This window comes from Equus asinus, chromosome 8, assembly GCF_041296235.1.
Source record: "Equus asinus isolate D_3611 breed Donkey chromosome 8, EquAss-T2T_v2, whole genome shotgun sequence".
NCBI classification, from domain to species: Eukaryota; Metazoa; Chordata; class Mammalia; order Perissodactyla; family Equidae; genus Equus; species Equus asinus.
Genome location: NC_091797.1, coordinates 17913830 through 17931908, shown reverse-complemented (window position 1 = coordinate 17931908; position 18079 = coordinate 17913830). Strand labels below are relative to the sequence as shown.

The following is an 18079-nucleotide window of genomic DNA, read 5'->3' as shown; positions in this document are numbered from 1 at the left end:
TTCACCCCATCCCAGACCTACTGAAACAGAATCTGCATTTTTAAGATCCCCAAGTGACAATTAGAGTCTGAAAAGCACTACTTTAGGTATCACAAATTCATTTAAGTTCACCCAAAGCTAAGAGGTAGAGGCCATGATGAGGGAGCTGAGTTACAAAGAATGTATTTGTACAAAGCCATAGAGCTAGTGGGACAGAGCAAAGAAGCAAATCCAGACAACCTAGATTCAGAGATCTGGATCTAGCTTATGGTACCCCAACTCTCAAGAAATTGTTTCATGGCTCTTAGCCTTGGACCATCATCACACTTCATCTTCCATCCTCAGTGGCTTTTGGCCAATGCACCCTAGGTACCACGTCCTCGCCTTTGAACCTTTGCTTCTACCATCTAATCTCCTCTTGTGTGTTAATCCCCTATCACCCTTCATATCTCAGCTCACAGTCACCTCATCAGGAAAGTTGTTTCTAATACCCCCAGATTCGGTATCCTTCTCTCACAGCACCATGTATTTTCCCTGCGTGATAATCTGTGATTATGAATTTCTCTATGTGACTTTTGTCTTTTTTACTAGGCTCAAGCTCCTGGAGGGCAAGCACCACATCTCTTGTGCTCCTCACTGAATCTCCAGTACCCAACACTGGCACATAGCAGACACTTTTAGTTGCCCAAATGAATGAACATGTGAATGGCTTTTGAATCTAACGTGCATCTTGCCCACGTTAGTATGATCTGCAGTGACAATGAGAACTGAACATTCTCTCCCTCCATGTAATTAAGAGCCCTGGTGAGGTGAGAGAACAGATCCGAACGTTCAAAGGGAAGTGTAAACTTTGAGGATGAACTCACAAACACCTGGAGCTGCTTTCAGGCCCTCCAGAAGCCAGGAGAACCCTTTAAGCATATTTCTGCCTTGTGGAACCCAGAGCCTGTATTCTGCCTTCAGCCTTTGAGAGAGCAGAAGAAAGTCAGAATGGCCCAGGTGAGGCCTCTCCACATTGGGAGTGTAGTTCAGGAGGGAAAACACTGGCGGTTCTAACACAAATTCTGTAACTAAACAGAGCCCACTCATTTTGACCGAAGCTCATCAGGTACCTTTCAGAGGCCCTGAATTCTCCAGAATGACAGAGAATGAGCCTTGATTTCAACGAATGGCTCTGCCATAATCATCCTCTCTGAGAAAAGCATGGAAGCAGTGCCACTTCACAAATGCACTCCACTGTAATTTTGTATTTCATTTTCCCCAAATACTCTTGTTCCTATGTATAGTTCCTATATCTTGTGTTCTCATATAATATTAACATAATTAGGCTAACTAGGGCTTAATGTTGCTACTATCGTGAAATAATTGCAAAGGGGCTTAAGAAAAACGCTGCTGATGTTTTTTCTTAAAGAGGTGGTTAGATATAATTTCAACATTTTTGGAAAATATTGAATGACAGTAATCAGCTTTCAGCTTAGACAAGTGACAGGCCCAACTACAGATGAGAGGGGTGAGACTTTCTCAAAGTGGAATAGCTGCTGGATAATTCTCCAGGCATTTCCACAATGTCTCTATCACATGACTCCACGATATGGCTATGGGCTCAATTACTCAATTTTCTTACAGTGCCTTTGGTCTGACTCGACACAGGTCACTTAAAACTCAAGCCAGGAATGAAGAATACTAAGGTCAACCTTCTGTCTTAGACCTGAGCTTCTCAAACTCTCAAGTGCATACGAATCACTTGGGGAGCTTTTTAAAAGGCAGATTCTGGTCATTCAGTACGTCTGTGGTGAGACCTGGGGAGTTCTCCTTTCTAACAAGCTCCCAGGTGATGCTGACACTGCTGGTGCATACACAACACTTTGAGGTGCAAAGTCTTAGAAAACAAAATTAATTTTGTAGCTTACAATGCAACTTGGGGCACTTTTACATCAGAAGCAATGCTTACATGTTTTTCTCTGTGTGCCAGGGCTGTGATGAATGTAACCTTGTCCATAGCACACTGGCAGAAACAATCCAGAGAAATGAGTCACTCTCATGATTCCACCCTGGGGATGGGGCCCGGGGGATTTGTTTGACTAAGTTAGGGTAGAAACAGACCGGTTGTCCAATCTAGAGCTGTCTTATGCAAATCTAGAATCTTGGAGTTTCCAGATTTCCTCTTTAAAATCAGTTTTATTGAGCATGCATAGAAATGTCTGGATATATCTGGAATAGGATTGAGTATCTGCTGATCAACTCTAAAACTAAATTAAAAGCAATGTGGCCTAATAATGGTGTAATAGCTGATGGATTAAAATGCAAAATATTCTCCAAAAACAATATATTTTGAAAAGCACAACACAATAGCTTGTTTCAGTTGTAATCATGTTTATAATAGAAAAGATTAAGAAAAAACTGTTAAGAGTTCATTATTGTCTAAAGTGGCAAGAGAAGCAAAGGAGTGTTTTATTTTGTGGGGAGAGTGGCTTTAGTTCATTCTATACTTCCATAATGTTGTGTGTATCTTTTGCTGCCCTTCCACTGAGATTGGAACTAAATGACTAACAGCAACATCGTCCAAACCTGGAGGATGTACTCCAAATGTACCCAAAGAAACACTATCTTTCGTTAAGAAGCAGGAAAGTTTTTCTTTGCTCCATATTTAAGTGTGGAACATTGAAGTACGTATACTTCAATGAACCGTCTGTTTCGAGGTGTGGTATTAATGGAATTTGATGGGAAGGATGGGCTGCAAGGGAATCAAATCTGCTTCATTCTTTTCTCACCATTTGCCATCGACCACATTTGCCTGCTTCTACTTTACCTATGCTTTTTGCTGTGGCCAAACTAAAAGAACTGGGGACATGTGGGAATTGTTACATTCTTGGAACCAGCCAGATGGAAAAGTGAGATCATGACAGCCTACCCAAGAAGCAGGGAAATATTACCTGCAACCACTTGAGCTGCTTCAATTGTAACAAAAACATTTCTTGGAGTCCAGAGTAGTCCTTGCTTAAGGATCTTGAGTGCCTGTCTCATTTTAATCAAGAGATTGGTTTCAATGATACGTTACGTATTTAACTTAAAAATTCAGCCTGGCCACATTGTATTAACTTACATAATATGTATGTCTCTATGGGTGAAAAAAATGGCCCCCAAATTATTGAGGTCAAAAACACTTTACAAAAATCTGGAGAATGTAGAGAATGCCTTTAAAATAAAAGCATGCCACAGGGGTTTGAAAAGTGCTGATAACTTTGTTATTTACAGAATAAATGTTCAAACTTGTCAACAGACTAATCAATGATGTGTATACTATCTACATAGAAGTGGACAAGGGTGGGGAAGGGAACATGAATAGTACAGAAGGAATATAAAACATGACCTTTGTGCTTAATCAGGGATATAATAATCTAAAGACTCTAACGACAGGCACAATTGCAGAGTTCATATTCTACAGGCGTAGGGATTTCAGATTTTGGTTTCATTTCTACACAGCTTTTGAAAATGTGTATGCATTTCATTTCTTCTGTAGTATTCTAAGCTGACTGCTGCTTTTTTCACACCAGCTTTATCTGAGCCTGTTTGGAATTCCATACCAGGCGACTCTCTGTGTTTCTGCTTGTCTGGATTACCTTGTCAAGATAATCATGTTTATCAGAAGTTCTAAACATTTCTGTGCTCAGGACTACTTGGGCGTCTTAATAATACTTGAAAGGTGCCCTTCTGATTCTCATAACTGTTTCTGACCACTTCTTTCTGTCAATCAGTGTTTCTACATCTTCAGATTATCTCCAAGAACCGACCTAGTGTTTCTTGCATGTCACAGGATTGCGGATTCCTACTCACATTATTCAGCCACTGCTATTTATTTTGCATTTTCTCTCAACTCTTGTTTCCCTGTCCACCAATAGCATGTTCCAGCACTAAAATTTTCCATATTGGCCAGAGTTGGAAAGAGGGGTGACCCAAGTATAACAGAGGAAAGCAAAATGAAATAGAAGGCCAAAAAATGTATAAATAAAATTTTCCCTCAAACTGCATCCACCAGAAACTCTCAACCTTTAGCATGCTTCAGAATCATAGGGACACTCTCTGAGAACCACTGCCACACATGAATTGAAATCACTTCCAAATAACATGTACTCAAAATGAAAGGCCATCTCACTTTGCTCTGTGCCAGGGAGTTCTTGACCTGGAAGTCCTTGGAGACCCTTTGATAGCATTCTATGTACCTTTGGTACTCCATCAACTATCTTTTATATTACATTAGCATGTGTGAGATTACATGGGGATGCTTGAGAGGGCCCCTTGCTCTCAGAAGATTCTCAAAGGATTCATTTTCCCAAACGTAGCTTGAACAACTCCCACTGAACCATGCAGAGGTAGTCAAGCCAACACATTTGAGGAAACACTGAAATTAGTCTGTATCGGAATAAGGGCTTTATAGTTATAGAGGCAATGTATAATTCTCCGGTTCTTTTTACGGTTAGTAGAATAATTACCACATTGACCTTTCTAATCAATTACTCTATTCTTTTATGATTATCCACAGCCTCCTACCTGGGTGTAGATTGACCAACCAATCAGCCAAAAAGTTTAGATGGAGCACCTGGTATAGGCCTAGCATGGCGTTGGCTCAGTGGTGGACTGGAAGACTGCAGAGTCCCTGCCTGCAGGTTACTCTGGGTGAGGACACTGACATCACTACTTTTAAGCCCTGTAAGAGTAAGAACTTTGCTTTTCTTGTCCCAAACTCTGTCTCCTGTGCCCAGAAAAGCACCTGATAAATTATAGGAGCATGCCCAATGATTCTCAAACAAATGAATTAAAGACCTCAGGGGTTTGTACCATAAATGTCATAATGATATTGCCAGATAAACAATATATCCACAATGGCTGATTGGACAAAGTTCTCACACCTGGAGAGTATCGCTGAATAAAGGATCCAACTAATAATGCATATTAATAAACCGCAAACTTGCCTCAATAGGGAAAACAAATTGAAGTTTAAATATGACACAGTTTCAAATCTTTCTTTACACCAGATGTTTGGCACAGGAAAGAACTCAGTTAAAAGACCATACACTAGGAGAATCATCTTCCCACCACATCCTTTTCTTAGCAAGCAATAATCTTGATGACAAAGGATTCAAGAAACAAAAAGCACGCTGCCCAACCACATATATTTATCATGCTCCCTTCAATAAGTGTGAAGCAGGCAAGCCCTTACCTAGATTTCAAGCTAGTGAATCATCTGTCTAGTGTCACTAAACCTCAAAGGGCTGCTCAGCTTTGTAAAGCTGAAATCCTGTCAGCCCCTGGATGCACTGAAACAAGGACAACATGTTAAAAGGAGGCAGGTCATGAGGTTTCCGGAGGAATCAGTTTCTAAGTTCATTAAATCCTCCTTCAGTTCAGGAAAAAGAGCCTCTTTATCTCGAGAATCTTGAGAAAGTTATTTTTTAATTGTGTATAGATGCTGATTGTATCAAATAAATGGAAATGTTAGTGATTTCCTATATTAACTCATCCATTTATTGAAACTGGGGTCCCTTCTATTCCATTACCTCCACAGAAGCACACACACATCCTCAGACACCTTAGAAGAAAGAAAATTCCTTCTTCTTGGGAAACACCTGTCTTGGGAGTTCTTGGTCGTGCAGCTACTGAGCATGCACAGGGTAGAGCATACAAATGGTGCAATGACTCTTTTGGAAGTCACATTTGTCCCTGAAACTTCAGTCACCTGCAGACTGCATGCCTCCTTGCCTGCAGCAGCTCAGTCCTGACAGTGTAGAATGAGTTTAGAAATCTCATTTGAGCAACAAAATTTGAATTGAAAGTTTAAAGAGCACAATATGTCTGATGCCGAAATAATCATTCTTTGCAATTTTTGCTGAATGTCAATTTTTTTCTTTTCTTTTGCTATTGGGCTGTTACAATAATCTTGCTTTGGTTTGGATTTTTTATCGGAAAGAAGATAGTAAGACTCAGTAAACTAGTACATCAGGTAGATGCACATCCCCGTTTTTACACACAGAAAATTTCTGCTTCATTTGCTATGCAAACACACATGCACATAATTCCTGTAGTCTCTACTACATTCATACCCACTGCTTTCAGACACACACTCACAGGGCACCAAAACACAAACTCCCTTCGTGTCAAAATCAAGCCAGGCTGAAGATGTAAATAGGTGGATATGGCACCAGGTGGATGTGTAATCAGTAATAAGAAATACATTGAGCCCCATAATGAAAAGAAATCCCCCAAATTGTTCAGGATTCCCCCTCCCCCTTCCATTCACTGATTTATTAACCCTGAACAAAGATGTAATTGCAGGGTCTCAGAAAAAACTTTTTTTTCCTTTTTTTTTTTTTTTCATTTTTGGCATTTGTTTTGTTTGGCTTTGAATTTCTTAATATCTAGTCGTACCATTCATTGCCTGTTTTCTTCACTCAGTTGCCCATCTTTTCCCCCCAAAAATGAAAGAAGCATCAGCTTCTGAGTCTTAAGGATGAGACCTCTGCATTTTCTTTGCTTGTTTAGGGCAAGAAATGAAGTGCTGCCTCTTTAATTGGCAGAAGCATGCAGGAGGAGCATACCTTCAATTTAGTGTTGGGATACCTCACTTGCACCCTGGCTGTTGTCTTATTGGAGACGGCAGCCTGCCTGAGATCCTCTAGCACTGAAATAATATCATCCAGCACGCATTTCTTATCCTGATTTCTCAACACACACAGATGGGAAAAAGTATAATTATAGCCCTTGTGGTTCACCTTCATTTCCAGCACGGCTCGGTGGGTCTGCAGGATCCCCTCAGCCTGGAGCAAAATATTGTCCCCGGGTGGGGAGAGGAGGATCACCCTGCCATACCTCCCAGGGGTGTGTAAGTCCGAATAAAGCTGGCTTTTGGACTGGTCCAGGGGGAAAAGGCTGCTGGCCAGGCTGCGCTCGATCTTGGCCAGGCTGTGGCTGGGAGCGACGAGGCGCTCCAGGTCGCCCTCGGGCTGGAAGCGGTTGAGCGCGCTGAGGCCGAAGGTGATGGTCAGGACTGCGGGCACGGTGAGGAAAAAGACCGGGTGCCGGCTCACGCACAAGCCCAGCCTGTGGCAGAACGACTGGAGCCCTCTGCGAAGCACCTGCCGCAGCATCCTCCACCAGATCCAGCTCGCAGGCGCTCCCGGCCGTCTTAAAAAGCACATGTGACATGTGTAAGCGCCGGGCTACCCCCCGCTCCCCCATCCCACCCGCGCCGGGCCAGCCCCCCTCCCCACCGCCGCCTCCGCCGCCGCCGCCTCCCCACCCCCTCCGCGCTCACCCCCGACCACTCCGCCTGGTCTTTCCCCGGCCCCACCTCCATGCGCTCCTACTACTCTTTCAAACACTGCAGCAAGTTGCAGCAAGGCGGGCAAATGTCGACAGCGCGCTTGGGGGCGGGCGCTGCGGGGGCACGGCGGGCCCCCCCTCCCCAGCCTCCCCGCGCCCGGGTCGCCGCCCGCGCCCCCTCTCACCGCATGAGCAGCGTCCCCTCGGTCTAGCCCTTCATCTCGGTGCTGCAGTCCCCCGGCCTCCCTCGCTGGAGGTGGTTCCGTGCGGAGCGTCCCACAGATGTGGATTTCCTCTCCGTCCTGGTGGGGTTCGGCGCCTAACTGGAACCATGTGCCTCGGTGTTGTAAGAAGCAGACATGTGCCCCATAAGGAGGGGGGTGGCGGGAGGAGGGCGAAGAGAGGGGCTGGAGCGGGGCGGGGGTGGGGGGGGCGCAGCTAAGCTTTTCTCTTTTTGAGAGACTGACAGTTATTTTTAGAGTTTTGTTTTCCCTCTTCCCTCCCCGCCGGAGTGAATAGAAGAGGAAATGGGTGAAGGAGCTGCTGGCCCATTGGAGCTGTGGCAGTTAGAGCCCAACGGGGGAGGGGGGGCGTGGAGGGAGGGAGCTCGAGGGCTCCTGGAGGAAAGCAGCCTTTTTGCCTCTCCAGTTTCCCTGTGCCCTCGAATTCTGCTTTTCGGCCGAAGGAAAGGAGCGGAGAGGATGATGCTGCATTTTTAATATACCACAAAGCGTGCAAGGGATTTCCCTGCAAAGCCTTCCACGCTGCCCTTCCCCAGACTAGTGGGCTGCAGCCGAGGGCTTCCAGAGACGACGCACTGGTGGTACGTTTGGGGCTCCAGGGACGCCTTCCTTGCTCTGGTGGTTGGAGAGGAGGCATTTGCCAATAGCCGGCGCCTGTGGCTTGGTGTTTGCGTGTGTATGTGTGTGTGTGTTGGAAGTGAAGATCCACAGGCAATATGTGTTTTCTCATAAAATTACATTCACTTTCTGTACTTTTGAAGCTCAGGACAAAAAGTTCTTAAAGCTGGTTTCGGTCCCCTTCCCCCATTTTCCCTTCTACCCCTCACCCCTGAGGATTGTTTCGAGCCAGCTGATTTCTTCTGAGGTGAAGCCGACTGAGAGGCTATCTAATTTTCTCCTATGAATGGAATTCTAGAAACAGACATTTTGGGACAGCCGTCACATAGTTTTTGCCTGAATAGAGAGGGCCAGATGCGTAGAGGAAACACGCTGGAGTCACTGGATGTGTAAAACAGTCAGTCACCTATAAGAAAGAAGACTCCCGCCAAGTGTGATTTCTCCCTCAGTCTGAAGGTGAGGAACTGTCACCTGCAGATCAGATCAACTTCAAAAACTTTAATATTGATAAGTGTGTGTATTTTATTTTTTACCTATTGGGGCTTTTACAAGTTCCTGTTCTAGACAGAATGTCAGTAAATCTTGAGGACAACTTCAGAAGTTTGGTTGTGAACTGGAGACCTGCTTTCCGAAGTTCTCTTCTTTTTGCATTGACTTCGAAGAGAAGATTGAGTTTCAAGAGATGATTTGTTCACACTTTCTTAGTCACAGTGAAAGGACCTGTTTTTCATTAGGTCGTTAGAGATGTACCCATCTATGCATACAAACAAGCCAAAAGACTCATCTTCTTTTATTTTTGCTAGTAGAATCGATTCTTCAGTAAAGAAACCAATGAGACAGCAGGGAGCTCAGAAACCGGGGCAATGCTTAAGGGCAATAGTCTAAAGGTGGTGTTGTATATAATTAAAGAAAAATTCCAGCCTTTTAAAATTGAAAGTGACCTTGGTGACCATTCAGTTTGAATTTCTACCTACCCGGAGCAGGAATCGCTTCTATAGGATGCCTGATGGTTCTCCATCCAACCCATGCTGCAGAATTCTCCACATCTAAGAACTACTCATTTTTCTGGGAAGCCCATTCTATTGTTAGACAGCCTTTCCTTTTTCAGCTGGATTCAGTCTCCTTGCAACATTCATGGACTTGTCCTCCGTCTTCTTTAGCAGAAAGCACTCCCTTTACAATTAACTGTCAGATCTCCATGTCATTTCATGTAAGGTATTCCATTAGTGCCATTGTCTATACGGCAAAGAGGAAATGTATCCATCACCCATTTTCTATACTCTCTTTATTATATTAAGTCTACTTGGTCATATCCTCTGCATGAAATTTTCTAAAAGATAGTCTTTCTGCAAAATATAGAATAATAGACTTTAGGAATGGACATTTAAGTAAATTATCTACTTCGTTTTATAGATAAGGACACGGAACTGTAGAGATTAAGGCCATGCTCAGAGTTATTTGTGAAGTTGAGACTAGTATTGGGATCTATTGTTTCTCAGCCCATTGCGTTTTCCCTAGCAGCATTGGACCAGACCCATCCCTCTCTTCTCACAATAAACAAATATGTCAGAATTGCTTCCTCTCTTCTTACTCTCTCCATTTCCCACAGATCCTTCCTCAATAAATTCAATGGAATTAGAGAAGAATAAAGATACCAATAGATAATTGACTAAATAATCTATGAAACATCCCTAAGATGAACTACTTGACATAAATACAAATCATCTCATAGATTTATAAGGACATGGAAATACATTCACTAAATGGTAAGTGAAAAAGTCTGTACAGTATGAAAACACTTTGAAAAATAAAAAATAATTTTGATAGAAAAAACCATAAGATTTGCATTAAAATCTTTCTGTTTCTTGCTAGATGATGAGATTATTGGAGATCAAAAAATAACTTCTTAATTTTAGAGCAGTTTAAAGTTATAGAAAAGTTTTAAAGATAGTACAGAGTGCCCTTATGTTCCCCGTCCAGTCCCCTATTATAATCTTACATTAGTATGGTACATTTGTTACAATTTGTGAGCCAATCTTGATACATTATCATTAACTAAAGTCCATATTTTATTCACATTTCCTTAGTTTTTACCTAATGTCCTTTTTTGTTCCAGAATCCCATTCAGGACATCACATTGCATTTAGTTGTCGTGTCTCCTTAGGCTCCTCTCGGCTTTGACACTTTCTCAGATTTTTCTTGTTTTTGATGACCTTGACAGTTTTGATGAGTACTCGTCAAGTGTTTTGTGGAATATCCCTCAGTTGGGAATTGTCTGATTTTTTCTTATGATTAGACTGGGGTTAGGAGTTTTGGGGAGTAAAAACACCATTTTCTTGGTAAAGAGCTGTTTTCATTACATCATATCAAAGGTACATCCTATCAGTGTGTCTTATCACTGTTGATGTTGACCTTGATCACCTGCCCTAAGTAGTGTTTGTCAGGTTTCTCCAATGTAAAGTTCCTCTTCTCTGACCACCTTACCAGACTGTCTTCTTTGGGGGGAAGTCGCTAGGTGCAGCCTACACTTAAGGAGTGGGAGTCATGCAACTTGAGGTGGGGTTCTACATAAGTTATTTGGAATTCTCGTACATGGGATAGAGGTCTATTCCATTCTATTCTACTTATTCAATCTTTTATTTATGTCACTACAGTATGGACTCAAAGATATTTCTAAGTATTTATTTTATAATTGGAGTTACAATTTGATACTGCTGTGTTTACTTTCTTGCCCAAATTGTTCCAACTTTGGCCATTGGGAGCTCTTTTCATTGACTTCTTATCCATTTGACACATCCCATTATTGGGGGATGCTTTTTAAAAAAGTATTCCTTACTTTCTTTCACTATAAGATATTCTAGGCTTATCTTGTATCTTTCCTGCCCCAGTCCTAGAATCAGCCATTTCTCCAAGGAGCCCTTTGTTTTATTGGAGAATGGTATCAGAAACAGACACGTGGGTTCTGTTTGTGCTGATTGCTGTTGTGGTGGTATTCTAAGCCCTCTCAGCTGACAGTAAGGAAATAGATGGGTGTATGCTAATATGTGTGTATGTGTATCTATAAATTATTCTCCATATAACAGTGTAACTACACTAAGATAAATATGAGTTTATACTTATGTCTCCAACTCTAATCTGTTGCCACATGGATCACTGTAGCCTCTTCCCCTTGAAGACCTGTAACCTCCAGCTCCAACAGTGAGAAACTGGTTCAGTGGGTAATTTCTCAATTGTTTTTCTATAATGAAAGCATATTCATTTTTTATTAGAAAAAAATTATTTATGGGGAAAGAAGAAAAGCATGCTTCCTTAATTTTGATACTGTAAAAAGATAATGCCAAATACTATTATGGATTCATTAGAAAGATAAATTATATGCTAAAAAGAAGGGAGATATTAGCAATGTTCCAGATCAACCTATAGGAAGTTAATTTCCACTAAAATATCAGTGGTATCAATCACACAATAATTCTAGTAAATCTGACTTAAAGCTTAAAATAAAGCTGAAAGCAGTGCATTTAGAGGCCATTCAGTAATAATACACAAAATCTGTACTGTTTAGTTAATACAGGACTTGTCTTCTCTGATATATCTTGGTCAATATCGGTTTTTCAAGACCTGGAATCAAGTTGGAGTTTGTCCGCTTGTCCTTTTGCAAGATAGGACGCCAGAAGAACATGAACTTGGACACAGAACAGCTGAGTTCTAGGCCAGCTCCACAAGTTACTTCAGTTTCCTTATTTGTAAACTTGGGTTATATTATTGACTCACTTGGGTTATATTATTCACCAAAACTCTGTAACTTTGCTGTATTAATTAATGCTTGAATGCTAGCAATTGCAACAAATAAACCTCTAAAATTCAGCAATATAAAACAATAAAAGTTTATATCTTATTCAAGGTTAGTAGTGCATTATGCATATTCCTGCTCAGCAGGAAAAAGTAGAGCACAGAGGCCTCCGTTCCATAAGTCATTCATCCACCTTTAACTAATGGCGTCCAAGGTCATTTCTAAGGTCATTTCCTAGCCAGCCTCCTGAAAGAGGAAAAGAGCCTGGAGGAGTGTACCTGGGAAGTTTTATGGCTGTGTCTGGAAGGTGGCATACATCACTTCCTTTTTATATCCTCTGATTAGAACTTAGTCGCAAGAGAGGCTGAATAATGCAGTGTAGCTGTGTGCCTAGGAAGAAGAGGGAATGAGTCTGATGACCAGATGGCAAACTCCCTCATCCTCCTTCTGCATTTTCTTGCCCTGTTCATCCCAAGTTCCTGTTCTGGGTCCAAGGTGAACATCTGATCCCCTTTTGTCATTTCACGTGGGACTTGTTCCACCACCGCCATCTCAAGCAATGCTGGCTTTGGGGCTTTAAGAAAATGCTCTTTGAGCTCCTTCTGTGATGGCTTAAGGAGTTTGCCTTGGATCACCCATACCTCCTAGTCAGGCCTGTTGTATCCAGGGAGGGCACATCCAGGAGAGAAAGTTTTACAGGAGATTTTGGTCTTTATCATTTTGGATGTTTCCAGTTGCAACTGGTTTAAATAACAAGGACATTTCTTATCTCACATAACAAGATGTCCAAAAGAACAGCACTTGTAGAGTTGGTTAATTTAGAGATTCAAGGGTGTCATTGAGAATCCAAGTCCTCTTCCTCATTCTGCTTTGCCCATCCCCAGGGCATGAACTTTGTGCTGTGCTTGCTTCATAGGCAACACATCCAGGAGAAACAAGATCCTGAGGAAGAAGGAGCTGCCTCTCTCTGCGTGTCTCTTCTAAGAGTGAAGAAGCCTTTCCCAGAAGACCCCCAGAAGATTTCTTCTGAAGTCTCATTTCCCATGCCCATGTCTAAATCAATCACTGGTGAGAGGAATGATAACACCATGATTGGCTTCAACCAATCTGGATGCACGCCGGGCCTAGGAACAGGGCCAGCCTCCTCTCTAATCACATTGTCCTGTGGGAGTTTAGTGGGGTTCATTCTGTCAGTTTGTTTTGTTTTAAACAAAAGTTTCTTTAGGAAGAAGCATGGTGTGAAGAGGGGGATGTTTGGATGTTGGGCAACTGAGCCTAACCTTGGCGCTGAGTTTTTCTGTAAGGAGCAAATTAGTTTCTGGAAACCATGCAGTTGTTTTTCTGATTTATAATTCACTTATGTTGAAAGCTTCATAATAGTACACAAACGAAGTCCAATGATATTTGATACTTAAAAATTACTTTTATGTCAATAGGATACAAATATATAAGTAGTATTCTACTGGAAAACCCACTATCTCTGACCACCATATATGTATGGGATGGAAATGACTGACCCGAGGAGTTCATGCAAATATTTTGACTTGATAAAAGTTATAAGAAGTTTAGATAAGATTTGCATTTATTAATAACCTAAAATTCATTATCTATGGGATTGTGCATCAAATATGGCTTGTAGGTTTAGTCTCATTGTTGTGTTGTTGCACCTTATATGCTTAAAACCTAAAATAAACACCATTCTCATTCTAATAGTAATATATCCACACTATATATTCAAAAAAATAACAAAGGAGTGTAGATATCCACTTTTATAGCAATTGTAAATAAAGTTATCAGTACTGAATTTATGTCAAAACTAGTATTCTCCTCTGGTGGAAGCTGGTTAAAGTTCTGGAGACGATTTCAGGCAGTCAGTGTTCTGCTTTTGTCTTAACCATTAGTTGGGTTCTCCTCCTGCTTAACCACTCTCTTACCTTGGTCAAATAATTAGATGTCAATATGGCTTAGATTTATTTCTTTAAACTAACACATAGTAATTGAATTGAAGTAGGTGATCATTAACTTGCTCTCTAGCTATGATTCTGCGATATTCTGAAACTTGAGTTCCTGGGGTTCATGTGATAGGTTTGCTGCATCTTAACACGAGAAACCTCTCATTACCTAGTCAAGTCTCAGCCTCCCTTTCCTGGTTACTATTTGCACGATATCAAACAGAGAGTCCCTGAGGTTTGGGAGTGGCCCAGGATGCAAGAAGAGTGCCAGCTTTGATATTGGTCTGGAAATAGAGAGAGGCTGGAAAAGTACTTGGAATATTATGGCCACAGGGGAATAGCTGGACTGAAGATTAAATACTGCCTGCCAAAATGCAATACGGTGCCGAGTCTTATTGGATCAATGCACAAAGATGACGTGGTGCTTTGTACACATTTGATTTTCAATCATTTAAATAAGCATTTTCTAATTCGGGAAGAAGTAGACCACATTTTTTTTTAAAGCATCTCTTAATTTAATTTTGCTTTTTCTTCTCAAATGTAATATAGGTCAATCAGTTTGCCCTACAAAAAACTGAAAGATTTTCTACATGTTTTCCTCCCCTGTCTTCTTCCTTTCTTCCTTCCAAGAACAATTCTTTTTTCTCAAATGTTCCTAGCAAGGCCTTCTTCAAATTATTCTAAAAACTATATTTGTTTCTTCTGGTTAACTCAGTCTATATTTCTTTCATTTTGTTTGTTATGAAGTTACGTATTTTCCAAAAAGCTTGGGCTCATATTCAAATCGAGTTGTTGGTTATCAAACTGGGATTTTAAAGGTGTTACTGCACCCAGAGAGAAACCTGCTCCTAAAGGATGACTTGCTCATTAATTTCAGGCCTGAACGTGACAGTGCATCCCAATCCCTGACAAGGCAGTTCTCCCATCAGATCCTGGCAAATAAAGAATTTTATGGGGCCATTTGTTGAGTGGAAGTGAGCATCAGATTTACCGTGGAAGAGCTGCTCTAATGTGGGAATAACAGCGATGTTGCCCCTTGTTAGAGCTCCGCGTTTATTATTGCATCGTCAGATATCAACATTGACATCATTATAACAGCAGCAGAGAATAACAACACTCCATAGCCCTAGCAACAGCCACCCTTGCCCAGGAGGGTCGGAGAGAAAGCCATAGAAGTACAACTGAGAAGTTGACATAGCGGGTAGGGGAAGTGGCACAGAGGGTGTGGTCCTACCCAGCAGGGAGGAGCATTCTACCACGGAGGTTGTTAAAATGACAATACATGGGGATAATGAAAAGCAGACCAGATTTTATTCAGTTTTGTTTCTTTACACTTTGTACAGCCAATGCTATTATTGCCTACACCTGAAGTGGAGTGCGCCCGCCGCTCTGGCCTCTCCCCACACTTGGTACACTCACTCTGTATAATGGGCATTCTACTTCTATTAATGTATTTGAATATTTCCATTCAGTATTCCACTTAATCCACCCAATAGCCTCTGAGGTGTGAGCTTTTCTTAACCCGCATAAAAGATGAGAAGGCTAAAGCTTAGAGTGGTTGGAAAACTTGGCCAAGGTAATACCACTAGAAGGTGACAGAGAAGGGATTTGAACCTGCATGTGTCTGGGTCCAGGAGTTGCAACTGTGGTTTCTGAATAACTTCTCATTCAACGCTTCATGTTGCTGGAAAGGTTTGGATGGGTTTGCAGTCAATCTGGAATCACAATATGAAAGGCTGAGTTGTTCCACTCATATGATTGTAACCTGTGCCCCTCATGATGTCTTGCCCTTCCCTCAGAAGGGTGTGGAAATTGAGAGGAAAGAAATAGAAGAACCTGGTGCAGCAGGACCTGCATATGACTTAATTCCAAATAGAGTTTTCTTGCTGGGGAAAAGAGATTTTCTTCAGAAAAAATATAAATGAAATGGCATTAGACAACAGACAAACAGAATGTTTATAAGTGTGTCTGACATTCAAAAATTTGGTCTTCAGCCTGTCAAACAAAGTGAGGAATTCCACTGTGACCTTTGGGAAATTTTCAAACTCTTAGCCAGGAAAAGCAATGTAAACAAAATGAGTTAATATTCAAATGATAAAATGAAGTTTCATATGACCGTTCACATGTTCTACGTAAACGACAACACATCTCCAGAAAACATGTAGACTAAATCTGGAGATTTAGTTATCTTGTTGACATAGGCAAAATCCATAGGCATTTATAGAAACTGCGAGGAAACCTCTTTCTGTGGGCCCTCATCTTTGGCAAAGCGCCTCTCCTTTGCTGAGCAGCTGTAAAATTTAGTGCAAGTCTTTATTCTGTTGGATTGAAGCAATCTATGCCTCCCTCCTACACAGAGAGCAGTCATCATGAGGGCAATGCCCATTACCCTGTGGTCCTGCACCCTCAGTTTCTAGCAGGATGCCTGGCACATAACCGTATAGTAGCATAATAGTTACTTAACTCATTCTAGAATGGCTCTCCCAATGTAAGAGAAGCACAGAAGAAACTAAGGTAGGAGATAGAAGTCTGAAGGTCACTAAGAATAAAACAACCAACTTTCCATCCAGAGGTTTGGTCCCTGTGGCTGATGACATGGCTCTATACTCCTGTTTGCCTTGTGCCCATTGTCCGTTTTACCTTCTGTCCCCAAGCATCTCTTTGTTTGGCTCTCCTAGCTGCTCTGTCACCAGCCTCAGCTCTCCTGGTATTATCAGATTCTCTGTGCCTTGGAGCTGACCTTTCTTCTTTTCAGCACTGTGTGTTTCTGATAACTGATTCTCTTTCTGGTGATTTTCAGGCTCTAAATAAAGTTCATTAGAGCTGGAGTGTAAATTCAAGGTTTAGGAGTAACAAAAGATGAGGCTGAAGGAATGAGCAAGTTCAAGAATATAAAGAAGCTTGGAAACCAGATTCATTCAACACACTGACTGAAGACTTACACAATAACCAAAATATACAAAACCTCCCCGGGCAAGCTGGACAAGGTTGTTACTTTCCTGGAGCTTACATTGTACGGAGACTGAGAGTTGGAGTTTTTTCCTCAGAGCAATGTAGGGCTACCGAAGTGCCACAAGAACAGATTGGGTTTTAGAATACGGCTCTGCTACAGTGTAGAGAGTGAACTGCAGAGTACAAGAATGACGACTGGGTGATCCTTTCAGGAGGCTGAAACAGTTGTTTGAGCCATGACAAGAGCAGGCTGGCCCAGGGTAGTAAGAACAGGGATGGGGGGAAGTGAAAGGATTTGTGAGTTACCTACAAGTGAAAATAGATATAATCTGGTGATAAATTAAATATAGATGTGTACAGTAAAAGCAAATGGTGTACCTCCTGAATGCACTTACAAAGACAGACGTAAAAGCATTGTCAGTAACATTTCCACTCTGCAGGGTGATGGCAACACAGCATAGGAGATATCTGGACTTGGGACATAGACACATCCAGGTTCAAATTCACCAAATCCCTCCTCTGTCACCTTCCAGTCTTACTACCTTGGCCGTCATTTAACCACCGTAAGCTTTATCCTTCCCATCTGTAACAGGGGGATAGGAAAAGCTCACACCTCGTAAGTTATTGGGTGGAGTAAGTGGAATACTGAGTGTAAATATTCAAATACCTTAAGAGAAGTAGAATGCATATTATATAGAGTTATACAAGCATTATTAGATGTACTTCTTGCCTTCAAAATACCGAAAATGAAAGGAAGTACATAATTACTTGAAAGTAAAACATAAAGAATTTAAATAAAATTAATTTGCATATAGTATTTAAAATCTGCGCCTAAGTATATATAGATATGTTTAGGTATTATTTATATGTTTGTAGAAACTAAAAAGGTTACAGTCGGGGGGAGAAGTTTACAATAATAGGCAGAAAAACTTAACTATGTTGAATGCTCACTGTATGCTAAATATTATCCTAGTTACTTTATATTCATTACTTAATTACTTACTTATGAATCCAGCGACCTAGATATCACTTACTCACTATTACGGATGCTAGAACTGAGCTTCAGAGGGTTAGTGATTACTAGAAATTGAAATCAGGCCTGCCTACCTCAAACCCCTGTTCATTCTGTTATTCAGGCCGCTGAATAGCAGATTTTTTTGTGTTTTTAGCCTATCTTGGATATTTCCTTTTTAAGAAAAGTTGTCTCTCTAATGACTTTCCTCACATTG

The 18079-nt window shown here is 41.5% G+C and overlaps 1 protein-coding gene and 1 long non-coding RNA gene across 5 annotated transcripts in view; one reads left to right on the top strand and one right to left on the bottom strand.

The window, feature by feature from the left end:
- PTCHD4 (patched domain containing 4) overlaps positions 1–7752 on the bottom strand; it is a 179746-nt gene extending 171994 nt beyond the window's left edge. The window contains exons 1-2 of one of the 3 annotated variants that reach the window (XM_070514788.1): positions 7482–7752; positions 6573–7158 (exon numbers count right to left, since the gene is read on the bottom strand). In XM_070514788.1, the coding sequence (XP_070370889.1) occupies positions 6573–7158; positions 7482–7486 (591 nt within the window). In that variant the 5' untranslated portion in view covers positions 7487–7752. Of the gene's footprint in view, positions 1–6572; positions 7182–7481 lie in introns of those variants that run through there. The other 2 variants (XM_070514787.1, XM_044776831.2) reach the window with 2 other exon arrangements.
- Positions 7505–13754, top strand: LOC106827023 (uncharacterized). Of its 2 annotated transcripts, XR_006531990.2 has the most exons (5): positions 7505–7642; positions 7945–8119; positions 8455–8612; positions 9766–9922; positions 12863–13754. It is a non-coding gene; the product is annotated as an uncharacterized lncRNA (long non-coding RNA). The 2 variants fall into 2 exon arrangements; XR_006531991.2 differs by lacking the exon at positions 8455–8612.
- Positions 13755–18079: the final 4325 nt, after the last annotated feature.